This window comes from Xiphias gladius, chromosome 23, assembly GCF_016859285.1.
Source record: "Xiphias gladius isolate SHS-SW01 ecotype Sanya breed wild chromosome 23, ASM1685928v1, whole genome shotgun sequence".
In the NCBI taxonomy this organism is placed as follows: Eukaryota; Metazoa; Chordata; class Actinopteri; order Istiophoriformes; family Xiphiidae; genus Xiphias; species Xiphias gladius.
Window position 1 is genome coordinate 14,937,604 of NC_053422.1, and position 21,980 is coordinate 14,959,583.

Genomic DNA, 21,980 nt, shown 5'->3' on the forward strand with positions numbered 1-21,980 from the left:
ATTCACAGGGCACTAGAGATCACTCAGTTATTATATAGTTATGAACACAATGTAAATCATATCCTTTAGCATGTGCAGTCACCAAATCTCAACTAAACTGATCATCTACGGTAAACCTTAGGGCGGTGTGTTAGAATATACCGCCCATCATCATTAATACACCAAATGAGGAAATATCCTCAGCGCAAAGAACACAGTGTCTTGGGCCAGGGCCTTCTTCAGTATATCTCGACTCAGGGTTGAATCCTGCTGCTGCAACCACCTCATTTGCGCTTGTATGACATGATCTGAAACTACCAAAGTACCTCTCTCCATCCAGACCTTGTGGCGCAACGGTAGCGCGTCTGACTCCAGATCAGAAGGTTGCGTGTTCAAATCACGTCAGGGTCAAACAGCTTCGTTGATTCTTTAAACTCTCCCTTTTCACTATGCAGCTTGTCGTGCCTTTAAATGAAAGCCCATGCTCCAGCAGGTCCACTTGATGTTTGGATCAGATTATAGCTCTAAAACACCATTACCACCACTCCAGACCAGACATTTGTGTGTTTAAATCATGCCAAGACTGTGCATAATGACTTCTTAATTATTAATGGTTCATAAAGAACACTGACAACAAACTGAGCTGATCCTTTTTATTTTCATCTTCCTCTTTGTTGTTCAAGTTTCTAACTATGTGCTTTGGTATGTTAAACAGTAAAAAAAAAAAAAGAAAAACAATTACCTCATTCCATCTATATCCATCTCATATGCATCTAGCCCAAGAAGTAGAAGACAACAGGAAGAGTGGTTCACCACAACCCACACTTCAGTCAATGTAAAGACAATAATCTGAGATGATTCCCGAAATATAACAACAATCACATAGCAGCTTTAACATGTGATTATTTGACTCCACCCATGGACACACACACACACACACACACACACACACACACACACACACACACACACACACACACACACACACACACACACACACACACACAGACACTCAGTCACATAAAAACACACTGTCATTGTTTTGTCATCCACCACAATTTTTTAATAGGAGCCTACATGTAAATCTCTCAACATCTCCTTTGTTTTCCACATTTACCAACATCAAGTCCTCTGGTTTAACAAACATACAAAGTTCAACAGATGCAAAGTTGCACCTTGGTGATTGGGCCATGAGCAGGAGGGAGTGGGAGAGATACACAAGAAGGCATTGACATATTTATGGCCCCCAAGACTGAGAGAGAAAGGAGGAGGAGAAGAGGATGTGGGGGGCAGGAGAAGGTAATGACAGACAAGAGTGGGAATAAAGAGAGAGATTTATTTTTGAAACCATCTGTTTTGTGTTGAATGAGTAGATGCAGTGTTTAGCTGGGAAAGCAAGCTGAGAAACTGGACTACTCTTGTATCTACTTCATACTGGATCTATGTACCATTTTAACACTTGTAAAGTGGAAGGATATAAAGAGACAGAGAAGAAAACTATTTTTAGAAAAGCCTGATAATCGTGGAGGGGGGTTTATACAAATGAGAAAAAGAAAATGAGAACAAAGTGATGGAAAATTTACATTTCAATGTTTTTACATTTAAAACTTTAGCATTAACCCCTTCCCCTGTAGTCCTGGTCCACAATGCACATGGTTATAGTAGAGTAAAGACTTATCCACTATTAATAAAAAATTGAGCAGGCACAGAAAGCTAGATTTTGAGGTGAAAAAAAAACTGGTCTTGAAAGGTCTTTAAAAAAGGAGATAATAGTTTGTCAGTGGGAGCAGAGCTTACATAAGGATCCTCTTAATCCAAATTTTATCAGGCAAAGGTTCAGGAATTGCAAAAAAAAAAAAAAAAAAAAAAAAAATCACAGAGCCAGGCATTACGTGAAGCTAAAGTCATTGATTTCCATTTTCTCCTCTGTGCGAATAAGATGCAAACATAACAATACTGAGCTGAGTAAATGTCCTACTGCCGTTTTCAGTTGACGCAGTGAAGACTGACTAGGTTATATTCCTGTTCGGTGCAGTTTGGACAATGTGGTGAATAATGACTCCCAAAATTTGGGGCAAGCCCAGTACAAAGTGTATATGTAAGGTCGCTTGGAGTTTGTGAGTGTGTAAAGTGTGACCCAACTCTTATTCACACTGAATAAAAAAGTCTCTTTTATTTGCTTAAATTACGAATAGTAAGACATTTCGGGAAAAAAAATTTGCTTTCTTGCTATGCTCACTAATTAACACACTGGGGGCGAAGTCACTGCACCCGCCCAAGAAATAGACTAGTAGACGGGTTAGACGAACTAGATATAATTTACTGATTACTGAGCTTTACAGGTGCTGGTGGGCGGATTTAGTCACTTTGGACAGAGCCAGGCTAGTTGCTCCCCTGCATTTAGAGGCTAGCTAATAGGTGTATTTCCCAAAATGTTGAACTACTTACTTTAAATTCGATTGGCCTGCACTCATTCATACCAACATACCAGCTACAAAACTGCATCCAAATCAACCTTTTATATCAAGACCAAAAAGGGAGAAAAGGCATGATGTGCACAAGCATGTTAATGGACTTTATGCATGCACCCACGTGTTTGTGTATATGTATGTGTACAGCCACGGTTTCCACAGCAGACGCAGCTGTCTGGCCCGCTGGACCGCGCCTATGTCACTGTGACTCTATTTCGGGACCCTGTGTTGTTCAAAAGGTCAGATAAAGAAGCGTAGTAGTCCTCACAAAGCAGAGGGTGAGGGTGTCGGGTGAAGGGGGGCAAAGGCGGATATCCACAAACCAACACACACATCACAAACACAAGGCAGTGCAGACAGAGAGTGAGGGAAAGGGAGACCGGGACAGGAAAGCAAAGCAGAGTGGTGAGAAGCAGAGAGTGAGACATTAAGCAGGACTCCTGTGAAGAGGATTCACCTTCGACTCCCTGAAAACTTTCTAGGGAAGAAGGAAGGCATCATTTAAGAGTCCTTGGGTATTAGTTTAAAAAAAAAAAAAAACTCTAATTTGACCTTTGATCCATTGTATAAAGAAACTTGTCTGAACATCATGGATGGAGAGTCGCCCAGCCAGGAGACATCTGAGTCTACACAGACAACTAATCAGACTGACACCAACAACAACAACCAGGTGTGTGTTTTTGCATGTTAATATTAAAGTGCAGATTATGAGTGGTGTTATGTTCCCTACCAGGAATTGGCAGTAAGAGTATTTGTGGCCATGGCAGGTGTTGTGTTTAGAGTGAGGACAGCAGCACAGGAGCAATGGTTTTGGTTGCATATGCTCTGCTACACCTGTTCTTACTCCTGGCTGAAAAATGACACGCACACGCGGACACACAAGTTATGCAAAGTAATGTACATACACACGCACACACCCTGTGGAGTTTCCTATTCCCCCTGATGAGTCACCACTGCAAGGTCTGACCTGGTGTGACCGTTCCCGCTGTAGGTCATTAATAAACTAGGCAAATGGGTTTAATTCTGATATTTTAATGGTGATTTAAGGAAAAGATTAAATTATATTCAACTCTGAAATAAAGTATCATGTCACAATGTGTTTAAATAAGCACTGAAATCGCTAAAATGTTCATTACAGTTTAAAACATTTCAATAAGACTGTCATTGAAAAGTATGTGACTAATGACATTTTATTTCTTCTGGTTAAATTAGGGCTTTCCTAAGATTACACTTAAATTATGTATAAATTTAGAGAGCCTAATAGATTTTGGTTTGATGACGCTGACTTTTTTTTTTAATATAAATGTGTGGTTATGACGAGGTTTAAAGACTGCAAAAAGCTCCTTTGACATCTGAAAGTTCAGCCTCTCTGCTGGATCTAAATAAGTGAGATACTCAGCAAATCCCAGACCAGAGCTTCAGGTCTCACATTACGTGGTCCATGATATCCCCAGAGAAAAGTGTCGGTACTAGTTTTAGTAGGCCAGCATCTTACATAATGCTACCATTCAAACAGATGCCATGTGCCTAATTATTCAAACAAGACTGTAACAAATTAATTTACAGATTAATTTAATCTTCTTTTTAATTTTGAAACATATTAAACTGAAATTTAAATTTATCTCAGCAGTGAAATTGGAGCAGGACAGAAGCAGGATAAGGACACAATGTATTAGGCCTCCACTTATGTCCGTGCTTTAATTTATAATGTTAAATATGATTTTAGATTATTCATCTTCAGTATTTGGTCAATATCTCTGACAACTAAAATGCTAAAACATTTTCAAAGATTCTTGGCAGATAGAAAAATTGTTCATATTGCTAATGGACACTAAAACTCTTAGCTAAAACTCTGCTAATTAATTAAATGAAACTAATCGTATGTCATAAATATCTACAATTACAAATAGAAAAATCTAAAGGACGCATCAAGTTAAGATTTGTCAGCAGATGTACAAATCTAGATGTGTATTACTAACATGGAGTGCCATGTCTATATATAGCACATGTGTGTAGATGCACACACATGCTTTGATACTATTACTGTGTATTTACAGATGGATAACTAGTGACACAAAATACATAACAAAAGCGATTTTATGTTTCTTTTCCTCCAGGCAGATGAACCAGGGCTGGAGGAGAATAAAGACACAGGGATAGAGCCTTCGGAGGGGGAGACAGCAGAAGGTCAGGGGGCAATGGAGGTGGGGGAGGAGGGAAAGGAGGATACAGCACCACAACAGGGGGGAGGAGAGGAGGCCAATGCTGGAGATACAGACAAGCCCCAGACTGCATCAACGCCTGTTGAATGTGACATTGAAGAGGCTGGACAAGATAAAGACACAGCATCTACTGACGTGACGGCTCCTGAACCGATACATGGAGAAAATGAAGGGGATGGAGAGGTGGGAGAAGACGGGAAAGGAGGGCAGGTGGAAGAGGTCAAGACTGGGAAAGATGGGGAGGAGGAAAAGGACAAAAACAAAGATGAAGAGAAGAGTAAAACAGGAGAAAAGGCAAAAGAAGAAGAGAAAGATGTGAGTGGAAAAGCAGCAAAGGGGGCAGAGAATAAAAAACAAGTCAAAGAAGCAGATGTAGATATTAAAGACAAAGGAAAGATAAAGGAGGCAGAAAAGCAAGGGAAGCCCAAAAGAAAGAGTGGTCCTCCCTCCTCTTCTCTCTCCCGACCAAGACCCTCTGCACGTTCTATTAGAGCATCTGCTAAAAACAGCATTATTGCCAAGTTTGAACAAGGTGCACCAGAGTAAGTCATTGTACAGAACTGCCAATAGTTTAGAAAGTGACACTAAATATTGGTCCAATAGGGGTTTAACTAGAAACTGTGCAACATTTTTAGGACACCGATACCCCGCAACTTCAAAATTCAGAGGTCATCTGCAGCTGTGGCCACAGGAGCTTCAATCAAACAGAAGATACTTCACTGGTGTTGCAACAAAACTCGAAACTATGAGGTCAGTTCAACGCAGGATCTTCACCCAATGTGTTAGATTCAGCTAATTTTCAGAATTGTTCTCTAGGTTTGAGACCAGAGAATGTACGAAATAAAAATAACTGGGTGGAGATGTGCTTTTTTTTGGTCTATCCCGTTCTTGTCCCTTGATCTTTTAGGGCGTCAACATTGAAAACTTCTCATCGTCCTGGTGCGATGGGATGGCGTTCTGTGCTCTGATCCATCGTTTCTTTCCAGACGCTTTCAACTACAGCTCCCTCAGTCCAGAGGAGAGGGAGAAAAACTTTACTCTGGCCTTCCAAACTGCAGAGTATGGATTACTTAATTCTTCCTCCTTAATTTCTTCCGGCAGTTCAGTTCAGTTCAGGTCAGATCTGAACAGCTTGTTTGCCAGCAAGTGTATGTAAGCGCATATACAATAAACACAATAAAACAGTTAGTTTACTGGTGGCACACAACACATAATAAAATAAAGGGTTTCTGCAAAAGCAAAGAAAAACTGTGACTGTAAGGACAGGAATAAGCAAAGCACTAAGCATATGGGGAACCAAGAATGTCTATTAGCTTTATCAGGTGTATTATTGCATCAATGAAAACTTTAACCAAAGTATCAAGCAGCAAAAAATACAATTACTCAAGTAAAGTACAAGTACCTCAAAATTGTACTTGAGTAAAGGAGTTGAGTAAATGTACTTAGTTACTTTCCACTGCTGCTGTTTTGTCTTGCCTCAAGTCTCTCCTTTCCTCTGGCTGACTTTCTCCGCTCGTCCTCTCAGGTCCCTGGCTGACTGCTACCCTCTGCTGGAAGTGTCGGACATGATCATGATGGGTGACAACCCGGACCCCATGTGCGTCTTCACATATGTCCAATCCCTCTGCCACAGCCTGTCCAAAATAGAAAAAGAGAGAAAGGAAAAAGAAAAGGAGCAGAAAGAGAAGCCTGGTAATGAGGGAGAAGAGAAAGATAAAGGAGAGGATGCAGCAGGAGAGGTGTCGACGGAGAAGGGGGGGGGACAGTCTCCTGGGACCGGCACGATGGATAGCCAAGAGGAGAAAGAGGGAGAAGGTGCTGAGCCAGAGGGAGCTGGTGAAGAGGAAGATGCATCAAAGAGTTGCAAGATGGAGGAAGGTGGAGAAGTGTTGGTCGAGGCAGAGTCCTAGAAAAATACCGACATCACACAGACAGACTGAAAAGACAGAAGAGATTGTTGATGGTTGCGGTACTAGAATGAGTAAGTCTTAGTTTGATATTGGGCTGACTACTCTCAGAGTAAAGAGGCACATCAGGTCGACTCTCAACTCAAATACTGGCAATGTGATGTTACAGATAGCTGTATGTTTGAAAGTGTATTATGAAGTATGTTTTTTTTTTTTTTTTTTTTTTAAATCGACTGCCATGTTATTTGTTTTTGAGCACATGAGGTAGAAAATGTAATTATTCTATTTGTTGTGTACTTGGATAAAATCAGAATTTAATTAATGCACCTGTGAAGTATAAAGTTTTATTGTGCAACAATAAAATTCTTCTGTTGAAGGGACACATGATGCTCAGCCAAGACGAATGAATTATGACAACAATATGATAGATGGGGCATTCACTATGGCAATGGCTTGTCTTTTTTGCCAGATAGGCAAAAGTATTTTATAGTACTCACATCGTATTACACTTTATATAGACGTATAATACAGTGAAAGTATGTGAAAAATCTAACTTATGAGGTTGTGATTTTCTGTGACTTTGAGATTTTTTTTACCTGAATAGTTTTTGACAAATTTAAGAAAATAGAAAATGACTTTGTTTGAGCCAGTTGAGGCCACTACTCTTTTATAGTCTATCAATAATAAAGCTATTGTTGTTGTATGTTTTATTTTTAACATATAAATTATATGTTATAAATTAATACCAATTGATAACCAGATATACTACCCACTGACTGGCAGGTCTTTAAATATAAAGAAAAACCAGTGGTGAAATGTAACTAAGTACTTTTACTCAAGTACTGCACTTAAACACAGGTTAGAGGTATTCGTAATTTACTACTACTTTACTACTTTAGACTTCTAGTTCTCTACAATTCAGAGGAAAATATTGTATTTTTTACTCCACTACATTTATTTGACAGCTTTAGTTACTAGTTACTTTACAATTTAAGATTGTACAAACAAAACAAATGATGAGCAAATAACATGTGGTGCATTTATATAGATCAAACTACACAAAAGTTTACAAAATAGCTCCACCTCAACCAACTACAACAGCAAGATGCTACATATTGATAGATCGGTGATAATAATCCAGTAAAGTAACAGTACAACATTCATAGGGGCCAATAATACAAACCTTTGCTGAAGTTAATTTTTTGGAAGAGAGTATTTTTGTACCCTGTAGTACTGCTACTTTAAAGTTAAGTATCTGGGCTTGTATTTATCAAACTTCAAAGAAAACACATGCAGGAATGCTCGAATGTACCAACTGAAGAGTCACAAAGTTCTAGGCTGAGTGAAAGCGACAAGACACACTTATCAAGGGACTTCTCTTACTTACAGCAAAGTGTTACAGTAACTTTTAAGAGCAACTCTCAGGTGATCAGAGGACGGATCACATGCAGGTTGAGAAGAGGAACAGCCAATCACAGATAGAGACTGACTCTACATCTGCCATATTTTACATTCTTTAAAATTACACACGTATATATATAAAATTATCTTGTATATAAATATAAATACTAAAATGTATTGTTATCATTTTTAAAAAAAATTTATTTGTGTGAAATCTTTAAATTATTAGCAGTGGAAATAACAATCTAATTTATTTAGAATATATAAATATATATAAATAAGGACGAAATAATAGGAAACTTGCAGGAACGGAAATGAAATTCTGCTGCGAGACAAGGTAGACGAGGTACATCAGGTAAATCATATAATAAGAAGACCAGGGCAGACAATCAGGATGCGTAGCTAGTGATCATCTGGATCCACTCTGGAGCTCTTTTACATTTAAGAGCCTTTCTAGGTCAAAGGACATTTGATAAGCAGTGTTTATCCTTCAGTTTGTGAGAGGGAGTAAACGAATAAATAAATGAATAAAACCTACATTTAAATACCTTTGAACGAATTACATTCATAAACACATGGGTGAAACAATCCTGTTTTTCATTGAGTCACCCACCCACTCTTCCTCCTCTATCTCTAAACTAGGCTATGGGTGAATTATCAATATCACCGGCTGCGCGTTTAGTCACGGTTGCCTTTGTGTTGAAGGTGAGTGGTATTTTAGTGAAGCCTCGACGCCGACCGTTCGGTCAGAGTCTGTCGACGAGGAAGAAGTCAAGCCTCCGCTCTCCAGTATTTACGGTAATCGGCGTCATGCTACCGGAAAGGCCATTGTGTTGTCGCTTCTCGTGAGCTCGCCCGTCGATCGTGTCGCGCTGTTCTCCAACGTTGTTCTCGGCCGCGGCAGCGTGAAACATGTCTGCAAACATGCCGCCGGGCAGCCTGAACCTGGAGTCGCAGCTCCTGTCCATCATGGACGTGCTGGTGAAGGCGGCGGTGGCGGAAATCAGCCAGCTCTTCTCGGAGAGCTCGGCGTCTCTCCGCCTGCATTTAACCCAGAGCCTGAAGGAAAACGAAGCCCTGAGGATGAGGATGAAGGTGATGAGGAGCGAGCTCTTCTCCCTCCGGCTGCAGACCAGGACGAACCGACCGGCGAGCCGCTTCTCTCCGATCAGAGGGAATATCCCCAAACCGCGGGCGAAATCGCAAAGTAACGACTACTTCCACTTAAAAAAACACAACAACAACAACAACAACAACTTCACACTCGAGTAACAAGCTACGCTCTCCTCCTGCAGACCAGTTAACAATTTAAGACCCACTTTTATCAAATTTCTCATTCCGACTAATTGCTTTCTATTTCAATTCAAACGGTCTCCTTAAAGCCGGACTGTATCAGTAGTCAATGAACTGCTAATCAATAACCGCTGCTCCCTCTCACGTCACACCGACGTCACTGATTCTGTGTTTTCCTTCTCCCGCTCTGGTGGTGATCAATAACTTTTTATCACGTGTGAGCTTGATCTGATTCGCTCTACATCGCAGTGGTCGATTGAAGACGCCTGCGGCTGTGCGCAAAAGTTAGGGCAAATGACGTATGGTGTTGGTCGTTGAGGTGAAAAGAAGTAAATTCAACCGCTGCGGCAAACACACGCTGAAGAAATGGGGCTTTCCACAAATGCTAATAAAATAATAATTAAAAAAAAAAAAAAAAAAGTCTTGACAAGCTGTCAGTCAAATAAAGGTCTTGTTCACGATGCACCCTTTGGCAAAACCCTCTCCAATTCATGACCACACCGCTGCCATTGCTTCAAACGAAAGTGATCACCATAGGTTTACAGGGCCAGTATCTATCGCGAAGCCTTGCATTAGATACACAAAAAGATTTGTTAGTTTAGAAGACTGAAGTAGCTTCCTCTATCTGGTGGTGTATGTGCATCTAATTCACAACTCTGCCGCTGTGGACGGTGAACTTACACCCTTCCCCATCACCTTCCATGGCCCTGAAATTATGTCGTTTTATTTCCTCATTTCAGTTGTCATTAAGCCACCAGTGGCTCAAAAGGCTGCTGGGGAAGCCGTTTCTATTTCTCTACAGTCAGAGAACAAGATGTCGTCCTCCGTCCCTCAGGCGCAGGTAATCACAGCACACACGGGGACTGTCAGTAGCTAATAGTTTTTATTTAAAAGAATGTGTTTGTTCATGCAGAGGGGTTCTTATTTGTTAGTGCGCAGACGTGGAGAGTCCGGATGTCATCCTGATCAAAGATGAAGACGACATTGGAGGATGCGTGCCAGTTGTGGGTGAGTGGGCTGTTTTTAATAATTCAACACCTGAGTGTCAGCTAGTGATCCACAGGAGCTGAGAGTTATTCTGTGTTTTGCTCAAGGGCACATCAGGCACATCGGCTAAGACGGGATCAAAAGCTGCTGATTTCACTGGACTAGATCTGGGCTGGGGCGACTGGCCATGTGCTTTGTAACGAAGGGATATGTCAACAGCTTCAATATTATCCCGCTTTTATGCATTTTTGTTAGGTTTTTTGTCAGCAGAAAATTAACTTTTAAAATAGATATTCATTTCTGTCACAGCTGAAGGAATGGGATTCAAAACTTGAAATGCCACTTAGCGTCGCCTCAGAGATTTTAAGGGAAGCATTTTCATTTTGCAGTCGGATCCTGCACTCTTGCCTCTGGAAGACGAGAAACAATTTAACATTTATTCAATCTGCCAACAAACACGCTTTGACAGGACAGATCGTCACTTCAAAAATTATTATTAATTATTATAAACAAATAATATCCCGAATGTCATGTCAGCATTATTATTATTATTATTATATTATTATTTTATTATACAAGCTGCATTCTTGTATGCCTCAGTATATTGAAGCATATGTCATGTTGGATGTCAGTGAGTTGGCTTCTGGGGTGATTTATTATAATACAGGGTGCATTGAACCATAATGAATTGCATGATTCAGCCATGACACATAAAGTTCAGCACTGGATGATTCAGTCCAGTGGGGGGGTGAGGGGGTTAAAAGGCCGAGGAATATTCTTAGGAATATTTTTGGGAGGTTTTATAAATACCAGCCCTGATTCACAAATTTCATTTTGTGGTTTGATCTTTTCAGGTCAAGATGACTTTGGAAGCCACAGTGCGCAGGGCGGTGTTGCCACAGGGACTCAGAATTTACTGCCTGCTGGTTCCTCCTGCCTGACAGGAGATAATGAGGAGCTGAGAATCGTGAGTGTTCACGGCCGAGGAGAAGGGCCTCTGCAGGAGGAGGGCGACACCCTCTTCACTGCTTCTGAACTTCAGGCTTTTAGCTCTCTGTCTCCAGAACACAGCATCACCCATGACAGTCTCCTCAGTTTCACCACTGGTGTCAATGACAGAGCACCAGTGAGAGTGATGCAGGATAACAATGTTGGACTGGGGAGTAACAGCCAGCTGGAAAGAAATCATTCCACTCAAATGGCTTCAACGACATTGAATTCTGCAATGAAAACAACAATAGTAGGAGCTGATGGTCAAGTGGGGCACCCCAGTCACATCAGCCACTTCCCTCAGCAGCAGAACGTGTTCCCTCACGCGGTCAACAAATCCCTGGACTGCAGCTTCTGCGGCGAGCGCTTCCTCAGCCGCGAAGACCTGATTGTTCACCGGGCAAGTCACACCGGAGAGTCGCCCGTTCCGTGCTCCTTGTGCGGCAAGTCATTCGTCAACAAGACCACGCTGAGCATCCACATGCGCATTCACACCGGTGAGAAGCCGTACGCTTGCCCCCAGTGCGGGAAGCGCTTCACGCAGAACGGCAGCCTGAAGATCCACCTGAGGACTCACTCCGGAGAGAAGCCGTACACCTGCAATCAGTGCACTGCCAGCTTTAACAACCCCAGCAACCTGCGCAGACACATGATCACACACAACACCAACGGGGTGCTCTGAACATAAATGATGAAACGACTTAGAGGGTTTTAACGTGGCGTTTTTACATTTTTTTTTAGTATGTTACTGACACTTGTGCCACAATGTATATTTTGGGGAAATGTGTTTGTCATGGGTCAAATGTACTTAATAACCTACAGGTAATCGGTGTATATCTGGACAACTTAGCACTAAAATCAATGGACTGTTGTGGCTCTAAATAAGGACCCGAGCATGCATGATCTCTGTTCAGTGAGATGACACTTTTTGCATTCTTTTTAATTCTAGGAAAACCAGCAATAGGAAAACAACCTTCAAAAATAAAATGCCTTTTTTGGTTTTCCTTCCTGGCCAGGGAGAATGGAAGAGTGAATTTTTATACTGTTTGAAAATCAGTCAAACTTTGACGCCTCACATCAGCTCAAGTTCATCATTTAAGGTGACTGTATCTTAATGCTGCTTGAGTAACTTTTTTTTTTTTTTTTTTTACCGTGACTTTACCTACTCTGCATTACACAGCTCTAGTGCAGCACTGGACTCCTACCTGAACGGCTGAGTGTGCAACGGATACTAAAGTGAACAGAAACATGGTGGACAGTGAGATTGGAAAAAAAAAAGGAAACTTAGTACAGCTGTGGATGAGCAATATGGATACATTTTCTATCGCTGTATGTGGTTTTATATTGTGATATTGATATAATTGTGATACAGTACATTTTCGTTTTAAAACGCAAGAAAGCGAGTTCATCTATAATGTTTAGAAACTGTTTTAATGTTTATAAAAATAACCAAACAGGAATTAGAGTTGGACTAATTCAATTTACTAAATGATTTACAAATGAAGGTATCACATTGATGCAACAGTCATGTCAGTCCAATTCTGGCTTAAAGCAGTTCTGCTCATTGTTTTGCCCTCACTGGCCTTATATGTATATTAAAGAGATCCCAATCCAGTTATGATATGGTTGAAAAATTTCTATTATATCACGGTATGTACTATCACATCACCAAACCCCATTTACAATAGGCAATGTTATAGAGAGGTCCAATGAAAAGTGTGACTGTGACTGTTTTAAAAGTTTGCAGAGCTACACGCAGTTCAGTAGTTTTTCCTTTCACATAGCTGACACAAATTCCCAGACAAACAGACTAAACTTCAGACTTGGACTTATCAGTCTGAACATTATAACTAATTAGAATGCGTGGCTTGTTTTATATGATCGCCATACCTAGCATAAGGAGAGATTCATTTCCCCCTCCTTCATTTTATGTGTATGTGCATATGTTTCATTTAAAAACAAACTACCTCCACTCTTGTCTCTGTTGTGGCTCTCTTTTTCCTCCCTTTATACTTCCAGATAGTTTCACAGTGGGCAATAATAAATTCACTGAGCATTCTGCCTGTGGATTTGTAGTCTGGATATGCAATTATGATTGCAGATTGATTTTTTTTTTTTTTTTAAACAACAGTTTTCTACATCATAAAGTCTCATTTTACACCTCTAGAGTGCAGCATTGTTTTTGCTCTTAGTAATTATTGTGACTCAGATATTGACTCATGCTGTAGCACTGTGTGTGTGTGTGTGTGTGTGTGTGTGTGTGTGTGTGTGTGTGTCGGGGGGGGGCAGTCTCTGAGGGAAACTGGGGGAAATTCCTTGTATTGTTCATCTTTCCATCCTGGCCACACTAAATTATTGTTTGTCAAGTTTTGTACTTGCTTTGCTTTGATTTCACCCCAATATCTGTAATGTCAGAAATACATTAAACCTAAGAAACAGGACTAAAAGTGTAATAATTACTCCAAAAGCTGTAGAAACATTAAGAGAAAACATGAAGTTCAACACTTCAGTGGTGTTTTAGAATTACAGTCGTGCAATGATCCTAAATTGTTCTCTGGTCAGGCTTGATTTGTCTTATTACTACATGTGTTACTGATCAGGCACATGGGGCGATGTGATGGTCACTGGTAGTGTTTTTATGTGCCAGTAATCTTGTCACGTTGGTGTGGAATGCTGTTGTTGTACTTCCCCAAGAAATGCTGCTTCCTCTTGGGCTATTGTTCTTGGGCAATCAATGAACATGACATTAGTGTGTGTAAATGTGAGGATGAGGGCGTGACAGTTGGAAAATGGGAGGAGAGAGGAGGCAGTGGGAGGCCCCCTATTTATTACCTTACTGCAACAGAGTTTAAAGCTCCTACTCCCCTTTTAAAAGCCTAGGCTCGCTCGTATCAGATAGTGTGTGTTTTATACAAGGCTGGACTAGCAAACTGAGCAATGCAGGCCCCAAAAGCTCCAGGTTTACATCATTACACATCTCATACACATATGCACACAGACACACATCATTTGCGTCTACATAATTTTGATTAATCACAAATGTGTTTGAAACTTGCATAACTGTCATTATCAATCAACTTAGTTGTAGAGAGAAGAGACTCTCCCAAAAAAATCAGCTTACCACCTTAATTGTTTTAGTGTATACTGTGCTCATTTGTTGTAAACTGCTTCCATTTTTTTGCGGGTCAAGTAATTAACACCCAGAAAAACAAGGGCAAGCTAGTATTAATCCATCACTGAATCCTTTTTAGGCTGCAACCAGCAATTATGTTCATTATCAATATGTCTTTTTGATTGTTTAATTTTAAAAATGTCAGAAAATAACGGAGAAAGGCCGGTTGTTATTCCATGAAACCCAACATGTTCAAATTGCCTTTGTTGCCTGACTCAATAGTCACTATAGTTTAATATCATAGAAAACTGGGAAAGTAGCAGGTATTTACATTTGTGAAGCTGATGCCAGTGAATTTTTGCTAAAAAAAAATCAAAACTGTTGCCGGTTAATTTTCTGTCACTCGACTAATCAATTAATATTAGTCGATTAATCATTTCTTCTTTAGCGTACGGGTTGGTTTCTGGGTGCCTGGGGAGATAGTATGGTGTGAAATGTGTAGTGTGGGCCCCCAAATGAGGTTAGTCGTAGTTTTAGACTGATATGAACCCAAGTGCTTTATTCCGGTAGCTGACCACAGAATGAGTGGGACTATATTGCAAGCTATGACGAACACCTGTATGAGAGGAGGATTTGTGTCTGCGCAGTGTTTACGGTAAAGCCGCTGGTTGATCCCGCCCTCTCTTTGATAGAAAACTCGGTGATGTCGCTTCGTCTTTAACGAGCTTGACCCAGAAGCCGGAGAAGGAGGGGAAAAGAGGGGAGAAAACACACCAAAAAGCGGAGTAGTCTGGAAGGCGTCGGGGCAGGCTTTCCGCGAGCAGGTGAGTGAAATTCCTAAATGGTGCCAGATGGTTGATATAACGGGGCTCCCGTTGTTTTTTTTTGTTTTACCCCCCCCCCTACAAACACACACAGACAGACACAGACACAGATAGTGGGTGCACTGCAGCGTTGGCAAGGAGTGGTCACATCGACGTATCAGCAACACGACCCTCCGAGGCTAACGTTAGCTTTCGATGCTAACTTAAAGTTCAAACCTTGAGCCGCGGCGGTTCCGTTGCCTTCCCGTGATAAGCGATTCACACCGGTCCTTGATACCAACGGTTAAAACAGACAACACCGTCTAAATTAGCTTGAAAGGCCGCTTAGCTGAACGCACGCCAACTCCAGCTCTTGCGGCTAATCTGTGTTTGCTGTGCTAACGTTAGCCAGCTTGTCGGCTATGTGGGTTATTGTGATGCTAACGCAGCAAGACAGCCAAACCAGGTCACACGGGCGCTGAGCGAGCATTGTGGCCAACCGGGCCGATTTGATCTCCAACATTGTCATTTATCTAGTCTGTAGCGTTAGCAAAACCACCGAGTAACTCAATGCTCAAATGCGCGAGTCTTTGTTCTTGAGACTCATTTCATACCAACGTGTTTTTGTTACTGGCTCCGCGTTTAATGCTAATTCTGCCGACTCGTTGCTCGTCGGTCCTGCCCCGGGTTGATGCATTACGTTGGCAAATCAGTTCAGGACTGTATGTAGGGTTTTTGTCTGATAGATCAGGGCGGGCGCTAGGTAAGTGCTGCCGGCTCCAGATGGTTCAGGCCGAGGTCTGCTAGTGAGGAGAGGGTTTGGAGATCAACAGGGGGCATGACAACGTGACGGTCGGGCGGGTTTGGCTCCCTGGTCATACACATTTACTGTGGTCTGACCTAGTTAATGTTGCTGCTGGTGTTGTCTCGTTTTTCACGCGTCTTTGTGTCGGAAGCAGACATTTTTATCAGTAGATTTCATCACCTCGACCCCAGAGAGAAGAATGTAGCTAAAGGTAATTGTGGAAACCTCATTACTTGAATGATTAGACGTGTACTTATACTGGACGTTGAGCCTGTTTTGTGTATTTGGGTCTGTTTTTTAAGGGTGGTGGTCCTGCAGTTGTCTTCTGTCACACAGGCTGGGATTTTTAGTTTGTCAGCCTGTGAACCTGTTGGGTGGGTCCTGTGCGAACTTGTTTTGGTAGGAAAATAAATGCCTGGGTGGGGATAACTGTCAGCCTTAGTGTGAACAAATAAATTAGCTTGTCCCTTGCCGACACTGGTTTCACACGGGCACATATTGCAGTCTAGATTAGTGCCTTCCTTGTGGGTTTTAATACCGTCGTGGTTTAGGGTTATATAGAATGTGTGTAGATAACACTGGGCCAGTGCTACAGGTACCGCCAGTAATAACACCCCTGTATCAGCCTTTCATGACTACTTGTTTCCAAGTCATTGTTTGATTGTTGATGCATGCTCCTGACGCCGAGCCTAATTGTGTCTGCTCTCTTTAGGTGTGCAGGTTAATCCACAAAGGGCCTAATGTGTATGTGTGTGTTTATGTGTGTGTACATATGTGCGTGCATGTCAACATGGTGTGTGTATGTGTTAGGAGGTAAGTGGATTAGTGGGCTAAAGCTTCAATCCCATTACAAGCCACGCTCATCTTAAACCAGCGCCAGTGGCATCACAATGACTTATCAGCAAATTGCAGTGTCAGTTACCCCAAGATGTGCATTTTGACACTGAATATGTTGTTTTAGTTTGAGATTTTGCTGCTCATTGCAGGTGTAGGCGCTTATTGCGCCTTGATATAACCAGAGTTATAGTAAGACTACAAAGACTGTATTGTTGGTTAAATACATGTATGATCACAGATGTCTTCTGACAGGGTTGAGTGAGTCATGCTGACTGATTGCTCCAGAGGCAGATGGAGATATGTGACTCGTGGTGTGTCAGGGCTGGGTCAGAAGTTTGAGGAGTTGTTGACCTCAAGGCACTGTGCTTGACATTTTTGACAGTTTGTTACCGTCATGTTTGGGACAGCAGAACACGACCCTTTCTCTGTGCGCTCTCGTTCCCCCACCCACCCTTTTAAAGATTTTAAAAAACATTGGGTTTTTCTGTTAATAGTGACTTATACATGGGCTTTTGTACATTCAAAGTCCATGCAACTAAGGCCAGCAACTAAGGATTATTTTACATTATCCAATACTGTGAAGATTATATTCTCTATAAATGTCAGAAAATAGTAAAAAATGGACATTTATAATTCGAAGGCCTGACAGTGATTTCATCAGATTGTTTGTTTCGTTCAGTGAACACCCCAAAACCCTAAGATGATAAATTTGCTGTATTATAAGAGTAAGAAAACCAACAATCATTCACATTCGGACGTTGGAGCTAGTGATTTTTTTTATTTTGTTGGCCTAAAAATGACAAACAATTAATCAGTTATCAAAGTTGTTTCCAATAGATTTGAATTGTCAATCAACTAATTGTTTCAACTTCTTAAAAAAAAGTAAACACAGTTTTTCAAGATTCAGTGGTTAGGCTATGGGAACACTTTCCAATATAAATGTACCGCGATAATGTAACTTAAAACATGCAAAAATAAAAAAAATTAATATGTGATGATTCAGTAGTGCAGCTTCAGAGATTGCTTCCGGAAGGCCGTAAAAGCAGAACAGAAAACAGTAGGTAGAAAACAATAGCAAAGTGGGAAGTGGTTTGTGGTCTTATGATCAGCACATTGACCATGGGGGATTTTCACTGCAAAAACACTCTGTAAATGGAGGAGGCCAACCATCAGGGTAATCATTAAAGTGTAGGCTCTCATGATTCTGTGTACAAGCAGATCTGTTGAGGAAAATATTTTTTGGTGAGCCAAAGTCATGTCCCTTTACTCGTCTCTGATGTCGTATCCATAACATCCTGTTTCTCAGGACGCGGGTAGGAGGGGAAAGGGGAGGGGAGCGGCTCTGGGACGACACAAATTGTTTTCATTGTTCAACGAAACTCACCGCCGACCTCCAAGGCTGAAACTAACAGCTGTGAGAGAGGGTGATTGGTGGAGGACAGAAGTCATAAGTGTGAGCAACATGAACTACACACACATGCGTGAGCGCGCACGCACACACACACAGACAAACACAGATGCACTGAAATGTGTCCAATGATGTCCTCCTCACTTTCCAATTCCTTTTATACTTGCGTTCGTGATCTCAGTTGCACAAACTTCTCATTGTTCCAACAACCTCCCGGACAGACAGCTGCAAATTCCCTGCTCTGGCTGCGGTTAAAACAGACAGACACACACACACACACACACAGAACCACATTCCCACGTAAACTTGCCAATAATTATTAATCACAGTTTGTAATCAATCTCGTATGAATGGCAGTTACAGTCATTAGTGAAATGAGATAATGTGTAGCATTTTAATAATGATTTATATGCTGCATCAGGAATAAGGTGAAGAGTGAGAAAGTGTTTACATGTGATATAAAATTATGGTCAAATAGTTTGTGTTTCTCTGTTTGGGTCCTTGTGACCAATATACCTGCCTTGAAGTGCTGCGACAGACCTCTGAATGATTATTAGCCAGTGTCCCACTAAGGTCGTTTTGCAGTGAATGAGTGGGTGGGCTACTGTGCTGAATTGGCAGGAGACAATTCTAGGAATGCAAGATTAGCTTTTATCTTTTATTCAGCACTCTTTTCCTTATCTCTACCCCCCCCCCCTCGCTCCTGCTCACCCTCTCACTCCCGTTCAGTCTTTTTTCACTGTGAGTCTTTCTGCTTGTTTTATTTGTTTGCAGCTCTCTGCCTCTCTCTGTCTCTCTCTCTCTCTCTCTTGCTCTCTGTCTGTCTGTCTGTCTGTCTGTCTCGCTCTCTCTCGCTCTGTCTGTCTGTCTGTCTCGCTCTCTCTCGCTCTCTCTGTCTGTCTGTCTGTCTCTCTCTCTCTCTCTCTCTCTCTCTCTCTCTCTCTCTCTGGTGGATAATATCAGCCCTGTCCTGGCTATGACCATATATAGGCATGTGTGGTACAGGGCAGCAGTTTGTGATTTGCTCAGGTGGGAGGTCATGGCTCTGGGTCGCTACAGCCACCAAACACAGGACAGTGTGTGTATAAGTGACATCATGTCTTCCTGTCAGTCAGACTTAGCCCATATGCAAATCCTGGTTTTGGTTCTTACACATTCCATTTTCTTTGGAAATTCACTTCAGCCACTCCTCATTTTCTCATCATGCCATCCCATTTTACTCCCTTTTCTCCCACAGTGGGCACACCCCAAGCTGGAACTTTTTTTTAAATAAGCACAGTCATATACGTATGTGTGTGTGTGTGTGTGTGTGTTAGTGTGTGTGTTAGTCATTCAATTGACACACATCCAGGAACACACGCAGCCTCTGCAGACTTCATTTTACTGGCTAAAGGGTGTCGAAATAGTCTATCAAACGGTGTTATCACGCCTGTCTGTCTTTTGGGCAATCTGAAGCAGGTGAAACTATGAGTCATTTGTCACCATCGCTCCTTTTGAACTTATTACACACCTGTTTTTGTCTCCTTGTATGAAAGTGTTAACACTCTACCTGTTGTGCACACAAACACCTGCTGCCTAAAGTGTAAATGCAGGTCCCCATCTGTTATCCAAATTCATGACTCTCAGAGAAGCGTAGTGTGTCTGTGCATGTTGGCCAGACAGAGAGAGACATTAAGAGACTGAAATTCGGTCGCCCCTCCTCTACCTTGTCCAACCGGTCATGCAGGTGTGTGTGTGTGTGTGTGTGTGTGTGTGTGTGTGTGTGTGTGAGTGGGGCAGTGCCTGGGTTTATTCAACTTTCAAGCTAGGGCTGAGGGGAGCTGGGCTGCTGCAGCAGAGGGTGTATCAACAGATAAGAGGATCTGAGTCTCCACTTGTTTGGCTCTGATATAACAATGTCTTTCCTTCAGAACCCGGTCAAGATAACAAAGCTCTGTAGGGGGAGGGATTAAAAGGCAGTTAAGTTGAAAGAATAAGAGTAGCAGACTGAAAGAGTTTGGCCAGAGGTAGATGAAGACTGATTAGAGAAGAAAGGCTGGAAGGAAAAACAAAAAATTCGCTACATTAAGCTGGAGAAGGAAAAGATGACTTGATAAGAGAACATATGAAAATATTTCCGAAGGATGTTACTATCTTTAAAACGATCTGTCTCTTTCTGCTGACAATCAATGCTCTCTGGCCCAGAAAGAGCTACAGGTTGGTCAGCTTACCGCAGCTAGCTGCTGTATGCAGGCCAAATGTTGAGTAAATACAGGGTGTGTCTAAAAGGCTGGAGCTACTGTATGTCTCGGTCTCTTGCTGTGTTTTTCTGCTCACAGAGCAAACGCAATCTTGTTGACACACTTGTACGGTATTCTCACTAAGTTGCTGTTTTTCAAACAGAGGTGCCTTCAGCCTTCACTAAAACATTTTTCTCTCTCTCCTTCCCTATTATTCTGTTCCCTCCAACTCTCCGTCTTTCCTTCTCTGCAGTCCATTCCTCCTTGTTTCTGGGCTTGGTGGTTCGGTGACCTTCTACACATGAGCATCTAGAGCTCAACCTCTGACCTTGGCGTGATCTCTCACCTCCTCTACCAAACCACCCCCACAGGTGAAGGTGTGTATTCCTGCTTTTCTCTGAAATGAGCTTTGAGAGTGTCTCTCTGCTGGTGTGTGTTTTCTGCTGTGTGCGTAAACAGTAAAGAGAAGTATGAAGTTCTCCTTGAATTAAATGTCCTGTGTTGTGGTTATGTTTCCACTAAAAAGTACTAAGGGTGTTTCTTTTTGTGTGAAATAGGCCTCATCCTCTTTGACAGTTTCTTTAGTGTAGATTCTGGATCACCATATATTAACCTGCTGATACATAGATAAAATAGTCACTAAAAATAAAATAATGACATAACCAATGATAGCAAAATTTCCATTTAAGCCAACACCAGGCAACCATATTCTGATTCTGCAGCTTCTTAGCCAAAATTACAGATCAATTAGATAAACATGTATATGCTGACATTCCATATTCTTCTAGAAGGTAGAACAAAAATGTTTTTTCCTTTTATTAAAAGGAATGTTCCTTTTAGCGTTCTGGCATTACACCAATGCTGTTTTGCTAGTCTACTAAGTCTACAAACTGCAGGGGATTTATCCAAAAATCTGTCTGCTGTTAGCGTTTAAGAAAATATTTTCTGGTGTGGCGTCTGAGTCAAAAGCCCAGTGGACTCCTTCATGCACGTGTTGAGTGGTGATATGTTTATTGATTTTTATTTAGGGAATGATGATATTGACAAATTTAAAATTACAACAACTATCGCCACCTATTCATGATCAATACGTTGCAATATTTATGTTCAGTGAAATGACCAGGCTTTTAAAGACTATCCCCTCCGTCATCGTTACCCTCTTCCTGCAGTGTACGTCCTATGTTCTGTTTGTCAGACCCGACAAATTTACAGCTATGTGTCATGCAGAGTATAGTTTTTATGGCACTAACTGGGTAGTTTTTTTTTTGTTTTTTGCTTTTTCCAGCGATCCTCATCCTGACGTGATTTCGCGGCTGCACTTACCGTTGGCAGTGTCGCATTTAACAGACTTCGTGTGATATAAGTTTCATAAGTTCCACTATAGCTTAAGGTAGCTCAAATGTATTAGGACAGCCACTTATATAGTATCTATGTGTGGGGAAAAAAACTTTGAATGAATGAAATCATTACACCACCTCGTGTTCATATCTGATTTTACACCAGAAACATGTCATTACAGTCGTGACCTCTATATGTTCATAGCTGA

General features: G+C 41.5%; 2 protein-coding genes and 1 non-coding gene across 3 annotated transcripts; all 3 read left to right on the forward strand.

Annotated features, from left to right (window-relative positions):
• The first annotated feature begins 318 nt into the window (after positions 1 to 318).
• trnaw-cca lies at positions 319 to 390 on the forward strand. Its single transcript has one exon. It is a non-coding gene; the product is annotated as a tRNA-Trp (tRNA).
• Positions 391 to 2,822: 2,432 nt separating this feature from the next.
• On the forward strand, positions 2,823 to 6,952 carry smtnl1 (smoothelin-like 1). The gene is made up of 5 exons (XM_040120263.1): positions 2,823 to 3,120; positions 4,568 to 5,214; positions 5,308 to 5,422; positions 5,580 to 5,731; positions 6,198 to 6,952. Exons 1-5 carry the CDS (start codon positions 3,040 to 3,042, stop codon positions 6,580 to 6,582), a joined length of 1,380 nt encoding a protein of 459 aa, XP_039976197.1. The 5' UTR covers positions 2,823 to 3,039; the 3' UTR covers positions 6,583 to 6,952.
• A 1,806-nt stretch (positions 6,953 to 8,758) lies between these two features.
• On the forward strand, positions 8,759 to 13,267 carry LOC120784868 (zinc finger protein 8-like). The gene is made up of 4 exons (XM_040118975.1): positions 8,759 to 9,187; positions 10,014 to 10,114; positions 10,206 to 10,281; positions 11,115 to 13,267. Exons 1-4 carry the CDS (start codon positions 8,893 to 8,895, stop codon positions 11,930 to 11,932), a joined length of 1,290 nt encoding a protein of 429 aa, XP_039974909.1. The 5' UTR covers positions 8,759 to 8,892; the 3' UTR covers positions 11,933 to 13,267.
• Positions 13,268 to 21,980: the final 8,713 nt, after the last annotated feature.